The sequence below is a fragment of the Monodon monoceros genome, unplaced genomic scaffold (assembly GCF_005190385.1).
Source record: "Monodon monoceros isolate NGI ecotype Baffin Bay Population unplaced genomic scaffold, NGI_Narwhal_1 Super_Scaffold_15, whole genome shotgun sequence".
Lineage (NCBI taxonomy): Eukaryota > Metazoa > Chordata > Mammalia > Artiodactyla > Monodontidae > Monodon > Monodon monoceros.
In genome coordinates this window covers 67,325,853-67,340,558 of record NW_021703771.1, presented here as the reverse complement: position 1 = coordinate 67,340,558, position 14,706 = coordinate 67,325,853, and the positions used below count along the sequence as shown (strand labels likewise).

Genomic DNA, 14,706 nt, shown 5'->3' with positions numbered 1-14,706 from the left:
CTTAAAGTTTACGTGCATTTTAGGGTCAAGTCTGATTGTACTGAAAAAAAATTTGCAGTTTCACCCTCTTTGTATAATATCCAAAAAAAAAAAAAAGAAAAAACCAAACCAAAACAAACCAATCTAATTTTGTTCAGACTACTCAATGAACTACTGGCCTTCACATGGCACTCTGCGGTTTTGACTGGCAAAGCTAAGTATCATAGTTACATAATAGTATGCAGAATCTCTTCTCAAGATATTTTATTTCCTATTTAAAATTAAGCCATGCACTTAATGGAGTCAAGAATATTTTATTATAAGTATATAAGTAAATATGACAAACTCAAATGCATCATTTAGTATACTTATGCAGTTTTTTATCCCTTTTAAACATTTTTAAAGGTCAAAAATTCTTAGTGTGTCTAAAAGCAAAAAATCTATCCTCCAGGTGTACTTGACCATTTCCTGCTCTTTGAACACCCCAAGCTTTTCAACATCTGAACACTTATTTATCCTGCTCACTCTGTGGTTTTCTCAAATTCTTTTGCAAAACGGATTTAGATAACAAAAATAAGTACCCAGATTATACTACCTTAAACCTCTACAAAAATGCCTTCACCCAGTCAAAACAGAAGACCATGCCTTTGGCTTTCATAAAATCATAATATAAAAAACATCAACAATAAGAATATTTCTATTGATAATCTGCTAGAAAACAATCAAAGGCATTACCTGCTATGCTACCCGATGTCATTTATATGACTAGCTGAGTGATAAATAACCTTGCAAAGTCAGTGCCTGGAAGGAATTGTATTTTTCCTGATAAATTGTTATGCTTCCTTTATTCCAACAGTAGAGACAATACAATCAAATGTGTATTCTTTTTCACCTGATTTCCCTAAAGATTAGACAAACTTGTTTCTCAATTGCAACAAATAGCTTACCCTTGGTGCCAAATACATATTTTTCTCTTTCTTTTATTTTACAGTTGTAATTTTTTACAACATGTTTTTAACTGTCACAGTAAAAGTGACATAATTAAATATATTTTGAAATATGTTTAAATATGTTTTAAATATAGTTGGCAGAATTAATATATGAAGGCTGTGTCCTACAAGCTATTCCATGTTAAATTACAAAACAAAAACAGCATGGCCTAGAGCACCATTTTTCACACTAAAATGTGAAAAAGAATCACCTAATGATCTTATTAACAGGTAGATTCTTATTCAGAAGGTCTGGGGCGGAGCTGGAGGGTCCACATTTCTACCAGGCTCCCAGATAAGATCACTGCTGGTCCTCACACTACACTTTGAGGAGGTAGGGCCTCACCGGTGTTCAGCCTGTGCATGAATGGCAAGTCAGTATAGGAGAAATAATGAATATAATGGAGCCCTAAGACATGGTAACTATCAAAATGGCGAGTACCACAAACTAGAGCAAATGGGATCATCACATTTCTATTTCAACCTTTAAAAATCAGTTTCTTAAATCCAAAATCAATATTAATTTTTTATAACAAATGTCCAGTTCATGTTTTTCAAAGAAGTTGATTCTTATTCACATGTTAGACATTCTACCATATAGAGCTGAATAAAATTCTGGTTGATATATTAAAAAAAAAAAAATCCGTAGTGTTTCAAATGTTTTTAGGAGGAAACAGGACAAGAAGAGAATACTCACTGAACATCTGGAAAGTTCCATTTATTCAAATGTTTCCTAACACCCAATGTATTCCAGCACTGCTTTGAGGCCTCAACATCCAGTTTCTTTTTTCTTTTAATTTATGTATGTTGGTTTGATTGATTCCTCATTTCTATTATTTTGGGGGACAATTATTATATAACTTGGGAAATTATTTGATTAGTGAATGAATCTGCATCATTTGAAGAAAATCCATCAGCTGTGATACTAGTTAAGAAAATATTTGAACATTCGTCAGTTTAATTGTTTTCTCTTTCCAGCTTATTTCCAGTTAAGAGTACTCCTCCCAGCATGGCATGTTTCACAATGATAATTTCTAAAATACTTCACAGTAAAGAAAAGGCCTAGTTTTTCCAAAGTTATTCCATTTTCATAGATTCTCACATTGCCTGTTGTCACATGTATGTCTCCTCAGCATAGTTTCTGGTTAAAACTAAAATTAACCAGTTATCTAATACACATAAAGAACTAGCTGAGTCACCACATCAGTACAACAACATTTAAGGTTTGTTTTCTAGGTCACAGGATTTACAGCCAAGTATACTAGTCTTCTATTGCTGCTGCAACAAATTAGCATAAATTTAGTGATTTAAACACAAATTTATTATTTTATACTTTTGGAGGTCAGAAGTCCAAAATGGGTCTCACTGGGCTAAAATCAAGGTGTCAGCAGAGCTATGTTCCTTCTGGAGGCTCTAGGGATAATTTATTTCCTCGCCCTTTCCAGCTTGGAGACACCTCCCACATTCCTTGACTCCTGGGCCCTTCCTCCATCTTCAAAGCCAGCAGTGTTGCACCTCTCTGGGACTTTATTCCTCCGTCACATCTTCCTCCAACTGACTCTTCTCCCCTGCCTCCCTCCACTTTTAAGAGACCTTGGGGTAACATGGATAATCTGAGCAAATCTCCCTACTTGAAGGTCAGTTGATAGCAACTTTAATTACTTTGCCATGTAACCTAACATACTCACAGGTTCCAGGGATTAGGATGCAGACATGCTTTGGGAGCCTATTATTCCGCCTATCATGTGAAGACAGTATTCCATTTCCATTTACTTACTTGAATTTTCCTGAAGCACTTTTAGTTCTTTTACAGTTCTTCAATTCTAGGAAAAGAAGCTCTTGGGGAATAACAATAAGAGTATAAGATTACTGATAACAGTAATATATCAGTAATAGTTCAGTAATAATGTCCAGTATAAGATTACTGAACATTACTAATGTTCAAATATCTTCTTAACCAGTATCACAGCTGATGAATTTTCTTCAAATGATGCAGATTCATTCACTTATGCAATAACTTTCATTTCACTTTTTACCATGAGCTCTGATTCTATCGGGATGACTCTCATACTCAAAGTAAGGTATGGATATAGCTGGAACGGCCCCTGCCACATAACCATATGATCCTGGATACGTGTCGCCTGAGATTCCTGAGCTACATTCTGGTACACTGATGCCATGGATCATGGAATCAGACTGTGGCCACCAGGATAAATGTCCTGACTCTCTGTGATCCAAGTTGGCTAGGACAAGGGCCTTCTCACTGAAGTTCTGAGAAGCTAAACCCTCTTGCAAAATTGCTCTAATGAGCTTAGAATCATTAAAAATGTCCAAAGCACTAAGTAATAAAATTTATTCAGTTTTTTTTAACACAGAAAAATGAAAAGTTAAATGGGTAAATTATAGTGGCCTAATCTTTTCATACCAATAGTAGGGACTCACAGGCTGGTTGTTTTAACAGCTGTACAATGCTTAAGCTCCAAAGACTCTAAATCTCTAATAACAAAAAGAATAACACTTTGCATGAGTGTTTCTTTGAATATATTCTAGACATATTTTCTCACAGGAACCCTCAATTAAAGATTTATTATATTTTAATCAGAAGCCACAGAGATAAAAAGTTTGAATGATTGGCTGAAGGCCCTATACAAACTGAATTTAAATATGAAAGAGACAAAAATATATTTGTCATAATTATTTAAAATAGGCAGGTCCAACCACTAAATGCTAAAATATAAAGTGTATGACAGTTTAAGCCGAGTCAGATTGGCTCTACTACAGTTTCACGTCACTCAAAGGTTATGAGAGGTACATCGTTTCTTGTGAGTCTTGTTTTATAACACACAGTAAGCAATGCCAATGTGAGTTGTCATTTCTCGCATGGGTTAACAATACCCTCAATTTCTACCGCTCTCACCTGCTAATCCCCTCCCCTGCGCCCCCAAAACTATATCTAATGCAAAGGTGCTTCTGAGAACTGTTCATAGTTTCTATGGTTCTGGTGGGGTTTCCATCCGTATTTCAGCTCAGTGCTGTTCCTTGACAACACTCAAATGGGCCAGCTCAAAGTGAGATCAGGAGAAATGGGATAAGGTAGTGATCCAAGAGAAATTTTGTTCACATAGCCAGTAAAAAAATTCTGAAAATCTATGCACATATTTTTTAAATAACATCTAAATATTTTTAACATAAGTTTGAACAGTTGAAAAGGGGACATGATTTCTAACACTCTGATACCTATTTATCGGAACTTCAGGGCTGCAGGTTTCAGTCTCCGGAAGTCTGCTACATAACATAAAAGGTAGAGCCAATCCTCAATGACGACCCAATCAACTCAAGAAGACTTTCTGTCAAGATAAGTCTGACTTTGTTTTTCAATCAAATATGAAGATAGTTCTAGTGACAACTGTCTATCTTCTGAATCCTAAAAGGAACAGATAAATACAGCACAGAGCCTTGTCACGTGCTTGTCCCTTGGATGAACAGGGCAGAAGAAAGGAGAACTGGCAGGCAACACCCGTGTTCAGAGACAGATCAGTTTCAAGAAAGAGCTGGAAGTTGAGGAACTGAAAATTGAAACCCCTGAAACACTCTATGCCCTGGTCAGTCTTGGTGCCCAGTTTGGAAAGTGCTGGGGGAAAGGGCTTAAATTCTGCTCTGAAAGTATCTAACATGATACAAATTTAAAATGGCATTTCTATACAAAAACCTGCTGACTGCATATCTCTGAAGCATCCTAAGCCTTTGGAAGTATCTTAAAACAGGTGTCAAGTTCTCTTCATCAAAATGAAGGGTCAACAATTAGAGATTACAATCTTGCTTGTGTAGCCAACCTTGTGTATAACCTTGGACGGGCAGTTCTGGCGATCCAGGAATTGGTTCTACATTTTCTCTAGTCCTCAGAACTCCTCGCTTTTGTTTTAATTCTCTGTCCATACTTGCCCATCTTTTAGTGTATGTTTGGGCCAGTCTTTCACCCTGAAGTTCCTAGGTTCCACCCCATGTCCTTATTGGGTTTTATGCTCATGTGATACTTCTCCGTCCCTTTCAGTGCCAGAAGTGGATAAACTGTTAAAAAAAACAAAACAAACAAACAAACAAAAACCCTCCAACTGCCAAGGCCATCATTGTGCCAACAGAGGAGCTGCTTATGCGAACTATTGCGGAACTTTTACACGGGAAGATAGGGAAAGTATAAAGTCCACTGTGAATGCGTTTTGAAAAGCTCTCTCTTCTAATGCTTCTGGGGGGTGGGGGAAGGTTGGAGGTAAATTACTGACAATGGGCAAAAACAGATGCAAAGAAGACAACTTTATTAGGCGATTTCTCTTCTTTATGAGGAGCTTTCTTTCCTTTGTTAGGAGGACAGTCCTTTCAGAGGAAACACCAAGTAATTCGACAATACCCAGTTTCCTTCAGCTGCTGCGACTTGATCCCACGGTGGGTGCTCTGGAAAGCACCTTGGGGGCGAACGGGTCTGAGGCCGCTCATGACCAAGGTCGTTCGATCCAGTTGCTAAGTTGAGAATCTTCCCGTGCCACCTCTTAGAAGCAGGTGTGTGTTCCCCTCCAAAGAGCCCACCACCTGGCTGCGCCCCACCTCCACTCGTGCCCCAGCTACCAGATAACGTTGGGTGCTACAGAAGGTGCTGCTGCGGGGGCAGCCTGGCCTTCAGACGCAGTCACTGGGGATGAGGCTTGGACCGGCGTGGATGCTGGAGCACGCGCGCAGGTGCCGGCGCACCCACAAACACACCCGGGCTCGGAGTGAGGGGAGGACGGGGGAGGGGGAGGGGAGCGGCCTTACCAGATCAATGAAAGTCAGGAATTTCCAGCTCCCTCCGTAGGTCTGGTGCGAGGGCATTTCGATGGCCTTGTAGTTGCACAGGATAGAGCAGTAGGACAGCAGGATGGCCACCCGCAGCACCTGGCAAGGGACAAGCGCCATGTTCGCGAAAGGCCCGGACGGGCTCGGCGACGAGGAGGACTGGCGGCGCAGGGCTCTGGCGGGCGCCGTGGGAACTCCGGCCGCGGGCGGGGCGGGCGGGGGCCCTGGCGGGACGTGCCCCGCGGGACCGGCGCGACCGCGAGCGCGCGGGCAACCTCGCGGGCGGGCGGGCGGGGCGGGGCGGTGTGTGCGGGCACCGGCGGCTGTGGGGTGGGCGGCGTGGCGTCAGCTCTTTCGTCATCTACGTCATTCTGCTGCTGCCTTCGCGGGCCCCGGAGAGCCGGCCCGGGGCAGCCCTTCAGAGCCCCGGGAGCGGGTGGGCAGCCTCCGAGGACGACTGGGGCTCGGGGAGCGCGCGCTGAGTTCCGGGGACCGCGGCCAGAGGCAGCGGCCGGGCGGAGAGGGAGCGCGGCCCAGGGTGAGCGGGCGCGGGGCCGGGCGCGGGGGCCGGGCAGCCCGCCCGGAAGGAGCGGACCCCGGGGTGGGCCAACGGTCCAGCTCGGGGACTTGCTGGCCAAGTGGCACCGGTGGAGGCGCGCGTGTGGGGGGTGCAAACCCGTGAAACGGGGCCCCCGAGTGACTTGCTTTATTTTAGACCCAACTGGAATTTTAGTGTTAGACTACTGTTAATCTCTATGAAATCCCCTTATTAATTCTATTCCAGTGGGTAGGCTGCCCTGCACTTTTCCACCGGGGGTTTATAAATATCCTATCAATATACAACAAGGCCGACTGTGAACTCTGGACAAGGGGTTTATAAATAAAACGTTGTAAAGAAAGAAGTGTCAGATAAGTTTCTGCTGCAAGATTACATTCAGTTCAAGAGCAGATCATCCTGAGTCTGGATGTAAAACGCGTTTGTGTAATTTAATACTAATCTTTTGAGGGTTAAACTGGTTTTGCCGTTTTCCTTATTTATTTTTTCCTACACTCCAATACCAGGGCTTAATGGAAGGAAAATAAATACAAACTGGATTCCCTCCACCTTCCAGTAAATGTTGTCACACTGAAGTTGCTTCATTCTGTGGGCAGCATCACATTTCAGCTAACGAGATGCAGGGTCAGATTATGAAAAGACAACATAGGTATTTCCTGTGGATCCATTTAAAACAGGTGTCCTCTGAAAATAGTCTCTTGAGTCACAGAATGTGGAGTGAGGGGGCAGGGAAAGCAGAGTGCAGAGTGTTAAGAGGTAAAGTAGCAACTCCTGAATTTTTCCAACCAATCTCTTAACCAAAATAAAGAAGCCCAGTAGATATTTTCTAATCGGCCTCATAATTATGCCAGTAGAAGTTAATGTCCTCCAAATCAAGATAATTCCAAGAAGATTCTACCAGCATAAAACTATTCATTATTGATGATTTCTAGTTTTATCTTCATGTAAAAGTTGGGTGCATTTTTAAAAATTGTGTGTCCATGCTACAGGTTCATAAGATTGCAAAATTAAAAAGTAGATCTACTGAAGATCTAAGTCCTTAGTAAAGTTTTGAGTTCGTGTGATATCCTTAAAATTTGATATACCTTCCTACCTTACAATTTAGAAAATCATAAATAAGACTCCCTATCCCATCCTAGAAAAATATAAAAATATTCGTATAAAGCCATTTAAAATTTTATTCTGTACTCAATTTCTTTTTAAGTAACTATACCATTCAAAAAGTGTTTTGAACCTATTCTAATGGTTTGCTTTTGTTATTTTGTGATTTGCTAACCATAATAAGATAATGACTTTTGTGGGCTTTTTTTAAAAAAAAATGAAACATTTGCATAAACATTGACTCAAATATTTTATGAGAATGTCAGTCCACAATTTTTGGAACATCTTGCTGATTATTTATGAACACATCCACGTTGCTCTTTTTGCTTTTTAGACCATATCTAGTAATCTTAGACATGTTTCACATGTCTCTGCGAAAAAAATATTAACCTACACAGAGACTGCGTTTTTCTTAGTGTAAGTATTGCAGTACAGTATTGCACTTAAAACTTCACTCTGTGGAAGGTTATCCTTTTTTATGAACTATAATACATTAATCACTGATAAGTTTTACATGATTCCATATTTGAGTTAGAGAATACTGCTTTTCATTGTACACTGTACAGAAGAAATATCTGCATGTCACTTTTTTAGCTTTTTCATACTGCCCCACAATGAGTGGGGATGGAGGAGAATAGCCTTGTCCAGTTGAGTTTCATGAAAACATGTTTCCCAAGGGAAGAGTTTAAGACCGTGTTTTAGCTTCTAGTTATTATACATTAGTGTTTCTTTGATTATTGTTAATAGTTCTTAGTCTATATATGGGCTTAAGATATTCTTCCTTAAGTACTTCTAAAAACTGATACAGAATCTTCATTCTTTTTCTTTTTTTTTTGAAGGGGGAGAGTATCTAACATATTGGTGATGATAATCCCTACTAATTTTGGAAATGACAAGGACCCTCTGTCTCCCTTACATTGTATTCCAACAAGCCAACTTCATATAGCCATGGGTATTTGCTTACAAATTCAGGAGGAAGAATTGTGTTTATGCATATCCTTATAATATTCAATGTTTATGCATTTCCTTTGGTTCTGTGTTTACATTGGATAAGCATTTTCTAACAGTGTCAATGTATTTGAAAGGATTATTTTTCCCCCTTCACAGTTGTCTGCACCATAGGGTAGAAGATGGGATGTGTCCCTTTGAGAGGTTTGGGCTTGGGAAGAATCCCCTCGGTTTCGCAGAAAAGATACCTTTGGGTTGCTCATTTTTCTTTATTATAAAAGCAGCATATTTATGATATTAAAATAGGAAATTAAAAAAAATTACTCCCACTCTCACCACCCACAGAAAACACTGTTAACATTTTAGCACATACCTGCCAGTCTTTCTTACAATATATACTTAGTTGTGACATACCGTGTAACAATTTGCATCAAGCAGATTTTTTTTGCTTTAAATTTAATAAGTATGTTACCTTATTATTTAAAACTCTTTGTAAAAATCATTTTTAATTGTTGCATAGCATGACATAATAGGGGCATAATTTTGCTTAAACTTTATTTTTGGATATTTAGTTTGTTTCCAGTTTTTAATCACTATAAATACACTGTAATGTCTGCATATTTAGTTGAGAAAGCCACTTTTTAGGGATTATTTGTAGCTCAAAAACCAGTTAAGAAACCATCCTTTTACAACCTAATGTGTGTATTTGTTCACATGTGTTTATTATGGACTGAGGTTCCAAGGAGAGCTCTTTTGCCCTAGAGAGCAGTTGGAAAGATTAAAAAGTGGGCATAAATCATTCTTTTTCCCAATAATTGATGCTCACTACAGATATTTTTAATTGCTTTAGATATGAAACATAGTGCCAATACATTTCATTAGCCAGATTTTTTTGCTATTAACCAGGAAGGGTTGTTACTTACAGGGCAAATGAGCGGTGGCGACTAGCAGTTGTGCTGATGTTGCTGATTGCAACGGTTTTTTCAGGTTTAAAAATGGACTGAATTTGCTATAGAAAACTCTACTGGGACTTCCCTGGTGATGCAGTGGTTAAGACTCCACACTCCCAATGCAGGGGGCCCAGGTTCGATCCCTGGCCAGGGAGCTAGATCCCACATGCATGCTGCAACTAAGAGTTTGCATGCCACAACTAAAGGAGCCCATGTGCCGCAACTAAGGAGCCAGCGAGCCGCAACTAAGACCGAGTGCCACCAAATAAATAAATATAAACATATATAAATATATATATATATATATATATATATATATAAAGAACCCTAAGTTATGAGATTTCTAAACACCAAGGATTCTAGACAGTCACTGAAAAGCTTTAGAAAAAATAGTGCTGAGATTTGGTGTGAGGCACCGGCTGGATCTCAGACAGATCTGAAACATCCCCTTCACTCCTGAGATCTGTCAGTAACTTTGCCAAAGCTACTTGTCCTGCCAGGAATGCTCTCGGTGTGCACATATCCAGACCCAGCACATTGGGCAAGACTCAATGAAAGCCCACTTTGCCAGTCCCTCTTCGGGATGTAGGATGTCATCTTCCGGCTTTGAACAATCCACGTGGATGGCTTAGTGGCGATCCACATTCTACCTGTACTCACTATTTCCTTGTCAAAAACTGCCCCCTTTGCAGTGTCCGCGTTGTCTGGAAGCATCACAAGTGTGCTGTGTTAGAAGAGCCAGATGGCCTGGGGGTGCCAGTCACTTAATGGCACCAAAATATCCCTGGAAGTGTGGGAAATTGAAGGTAATCCACTTACCAGAATCATTCTCAGGGAGGAAACGTCTTCATAAACTGCTTCGGTGGATGGGTGACTGATGAGAGAGCCCTCCTAATGCGCTCTAGAATAATCGTAAATCATCGCTAAATTTCTTCTCCCCAGTGGGTGTCAGGGGAATTGCAGAGCTTTTGTTTTGCTGAGTAGACCGTATACAGGAGTTTGGGAGTAGAGCTCACTTGCTCAGGGGAGTAGAGAAGAGGCAGACCCCTACCACCAGGGGGTCTTGTTTCCCAACAGCCTTCAGCCTCTAAATAAATGTTCAACAGATAGTTTAAAGATATTTCAGAAGTCTTAAATCCAAATCCTTCAGAGACCAGGCATGTATATAATTCAGTCAAGCTAAATGTAAGATAACAGTGTAAAATTGAATCTTTGAAAAACTGGAGCAAATGCCCTATGTAGACTCATTGTAGTTCAGATTTTTAAAAATTGTGTCAGCCAAAACAACAACGAGAACAACACCACCACACCTGTATGCTGGTGTCAGCTAGCAGGCTGCAGGGTGGGACTTTGGAAGAGTGCCATGTTAACATCCTACCCAGGGTGTCCAAAAAACCCTCTCAAGCCTGCTGGACTCTGCACATAGAAGAAGATAACAGACCCAAAAGGACGTTTGGAGCGTGCAGTGATGTGTCTGGGCCAAGCCACAATTCTGTGTAAAGTTGAAATCTGCTGAAAGGACTTCTGAGAAGTATTCCATTAGTACACCCCTCCCTATAGCCCTACCCCCATCCTTATTTTTCCTGTTTCACTGTGTACAGGATGACTGGAGCTTCAGTAGTCACCTTGTAAGCACGAAGAAAAGAATCATAGGATCCCAGAGTGCTTTGCCCTAACATCTATAACCTGCTGAACCCATGCCAGCAGTGGCCTCCTTCCAGGCTTCTTGTGATGTGAGAATAACCCCTATTTGTTGAAAGCAGTGTGGTCGGGTGTTCTGTTACACGCAGCTAAATGATGATACCAGGAGATACTTGGGGTGATTTCCCGGCAGGCTTCAAAAAAGTGCTGAGTCATAGGACAGTGGGCTAGTGCTAACGAAACCAGGGTTCAAGTGTATCTGTTTTTTATTTAATAAACCCATATAACACCTACTGTGGGCCAGGCTTTGATCTAAGCCCTTTACAAATATTAGCTCTTCTTATCCTCACTGAGAATGGTTACTATTATTATCTGCATCTTACATAAAAGGAAATGGAGACAGAGAGAAAATTAGGTAAACTGCCCCAAAAGTCACACCGCCAGCAAAGGGCAGAGCTGGGATATGAAATCATGTATTTTGGGGTTTTAATTATAACACCAAGCTGCGGATACTGCCAGTCAGTGCACCACCCCAGGTTTAATTCCCCTCCTGTTACTGAGGAGCCATGTGCTCTGGGTTGTGTTTTCTCATCTGTTCCAGTTCTCACCACCCCTCATAGGCAGCTGCCTGCTCCACGCACACTAATATCTGACAGAAATGTATCATATGAGGCAGAAACAACATCTGTATCTCAGCATCTTTGTGGACATCATTGTCTGATTTATAAGGATGAGAAAATTTTAGATATGAATCCCCTGAGCCACAAATCATTTTATAATAATTTTCATAAAACTTCCATGATTGACAATCTTTTAGTTATCATAGACTATGTCATTTAGTTTCACGGCACCTGAGGCATCTGAAGTTATCTTTTAAAAACTTGAGCTATTTTCTTTAAATGAATGCTTCACCAATACCTACTTACACTCCATTTCACCATTATCCTTTTCACATAAACTACAATTTCATCACCAGATTCATTCAATAATTATATGGTTTCATTTATTTTCCAGAATTGCATAATGATGTTCCTTTACAGTTTGCTTAAGCTGATGAATTATTTTTTTCAACATACTCTTTTCTTCTACCTTCATAAGTATTGCAAAATATATACTATGGAAAACAATATGGAGATTCCTCAAAAAATTAAAAATAGAACTACCATATGATCCAGCAATTCCACTCCTGAGTATTTATCCAAAAACAACCAAAAACACTAATTACAAAAGATATATGCACCTCTGTGTTCATTGCAGCATTATTTACAATATTCAGGATATGGAAGCAACCTAAGTATCCATCAACAGATGAGTGGATAAAGAAGATGTGATATCTATATCTATATCTATACCTATCTATATCTATAGATATAGATATCTGGAATACTACTCAGCCATAAAAAAGAATGAAATCTTGCCATTTGTGACAACATGGATGGACCTAGAGATTATCATACTAAGTGAAGTAAGTCAAACAGAGGGAAAAAAAATCATGATATTACTTATATGTGGAATTTAAAGAAAAAAACCAAATCAAATGAACAAATATAGCAAAGCAGAAACAGAGTTATAGATACAGTGAACAAACAGATGGTTGCCAGAGGGGAGAGAGGTGGGGGGGGGGGAGGAAAGAAATAGGTGAGAGATATTAAGAGGTACAAACTTCCAATTACAAAATAAGTCACAGGTGTGAAATGTACAGTGTGGGAAATATAGTCAATAACTATGTAATATCATAACTACACTTACTGTGGTGATCAGTTTGAAATGTATAGAAATATTGAATCACTATGTTGTGTAATATGAACTAGCATAGTGTTGTAGGTCAATTATACTTCAAAAACAAAGAAACAAACTCACTCATAGAAAAAGAGATCAGATTTGTGGTTACCAGAGGTGGGGGGTGGGAGAGGGGAAATTGGATGAAGGTGGTCAAAACGTAGAAACTTCCAGTAATAAGATGGATAAGCACTGAGGATGTGAGGTACAACATGGCAAATATAATTGACACTGCTGTATGTTATATATGAAAGTTGTGAAAAGAGTAAACCCTAAGTTCAGAAGAAAAAAAATTATTTTCTAATTCTTTAATTTGGCATGTATATGAGATGATGGATGTTCACTAAACTTATTGTGATAATCATTTTGTGATGCATGTAAATCAAATAATTATACTGTACACCTTAAACTTATACAGTGCTGTATGCCAATTATATCTCATTAAAACTGGAAGAAAAAAATATATATATTGGCAGCCAGACATCTTTATGTTGACAGTGAGAATGATAGAATCTTCTTTTTGGATGAAAAGTTAGAGATCAACTAGTCTAAGCCTCTCATTTTATAGATGATGGAACTGAGGCTGAGAGGAATTAAATGACTTTTTTAGTGTACTTTTTTTTTCTTTTTATTTTGTTTAAATTAATAGATTTTATTTTTTAGAGCAGTTTCAGGTTTATAGAAAAATGGAGCAGAAAGTATAGAGTTCTCATATATTCCCTCTCTCCATGCCACACACAGTTTCCCCTATTATTAATATCTTGCATTAGTGTGGTATTTTTGTTACAATTGATCATTATTACTAATAAAAGTCCATAGTTACATTAGGGATCACTTTTTGTGTTGTCCAGTTCTATGGGTTTGACAAATATGTGATGTCATGTATCCAGTGTTGGAAATATGTAAATTTAATGTTAATAGATGCTAAAAGGTCATCTCCTAAATCAACATTACTTCTGATTAAAATTCTTAGTGAGCTATGAAAGAAACAAGCTTTCTTAACTTGATAAGGAGTATTTTTCAGAAATCTAGAACAAATATAATACTTAATAATTAAATATGAAAAAAATTACATTGAAGTCATAAATTTAAGAAATCTTTCTGCTAATACCACTATCAGTGAACAGTATTCTGGAACTTCTAACCTGTGAAGGAATATAAGGAAAAGAAATAAAGTATACATATTGGGAGCAAATGTACTGTAATCACTTAACAATTATATAACATCCTTGGAGGAAGACCAAGAAAATTATTTGATGTATTAATAGAAACAGAAAGTAAGTACAGGGAAACAGTCAATTCAAGAGTAATATACCAAAAATCAATAACAAGTTAGAAAATGAAACAGGAGAGAAGACTCATTAACAACACTAATAAACATACTTAGAAATAAATCCAACAAGAAAGACGTCAGCCTTTAATGAAATACAAAAAGCAAAATAAAGAATAAACATAACCATATTGGGGAAAGAGTATAAAGTGATAAATTATAATAAAGTTATTGCAACTACAATTGAAAACTAAATGTAGCATTTTCAGAACCTTGAAAAATTATTTTAAAATTTCACTTGGAAAAGAATAAATAAGTTAGAACAGCCAAGAAAAATATACAAAAGATTAATGAAATCTAGACTTGTAGTTTATTAGAACATAATACAAAAATAATAAATGTCCCAGAAGAAAATAATTTTTATGTGATGAATACCTTGCTAAATAACAGCATGATAGAAACCATAAAGAAAAAGATGAACAGAAATGACTATATAAGCAAAGATAAAAGACAAATGGCAAAGGAGGGAAATTTAACTGTCAAATCTGTGAGATAAAGGAAAACACTACTATGTAAAATACCCCAAAAATATGAACATAAATTCATAAAAGAATTCAGATGATCATGAAACATTTTTTAAAAAGATACTCACTTCTGAAAGCAAAT

General features: G+C 38.5%; 1 protein-coding gene across 1 annotated transcript in view; it reads right to left on the bottom strand.

Annotated features, from left to right (window-relative positions):
• Window positions 1-6,007, bottom strand: part of AIG1 (androgen induced 1) — a 232,656-nt gene extending 226,649 nt beyond the window's left edge. Inside the window, 1 exon segment of the mRNA XM_029223657.1 lies at window positions 5,775-6,007. Coding sequence (XP_029079490.1) covers window positions 5,775-5,915 — 141 coding nt within the window. The 5' untranslated portion in view covers window positions 5,916-6,007.
• Window positions 6,008-14,706: the final 8,699 nt, after the last annotated feature.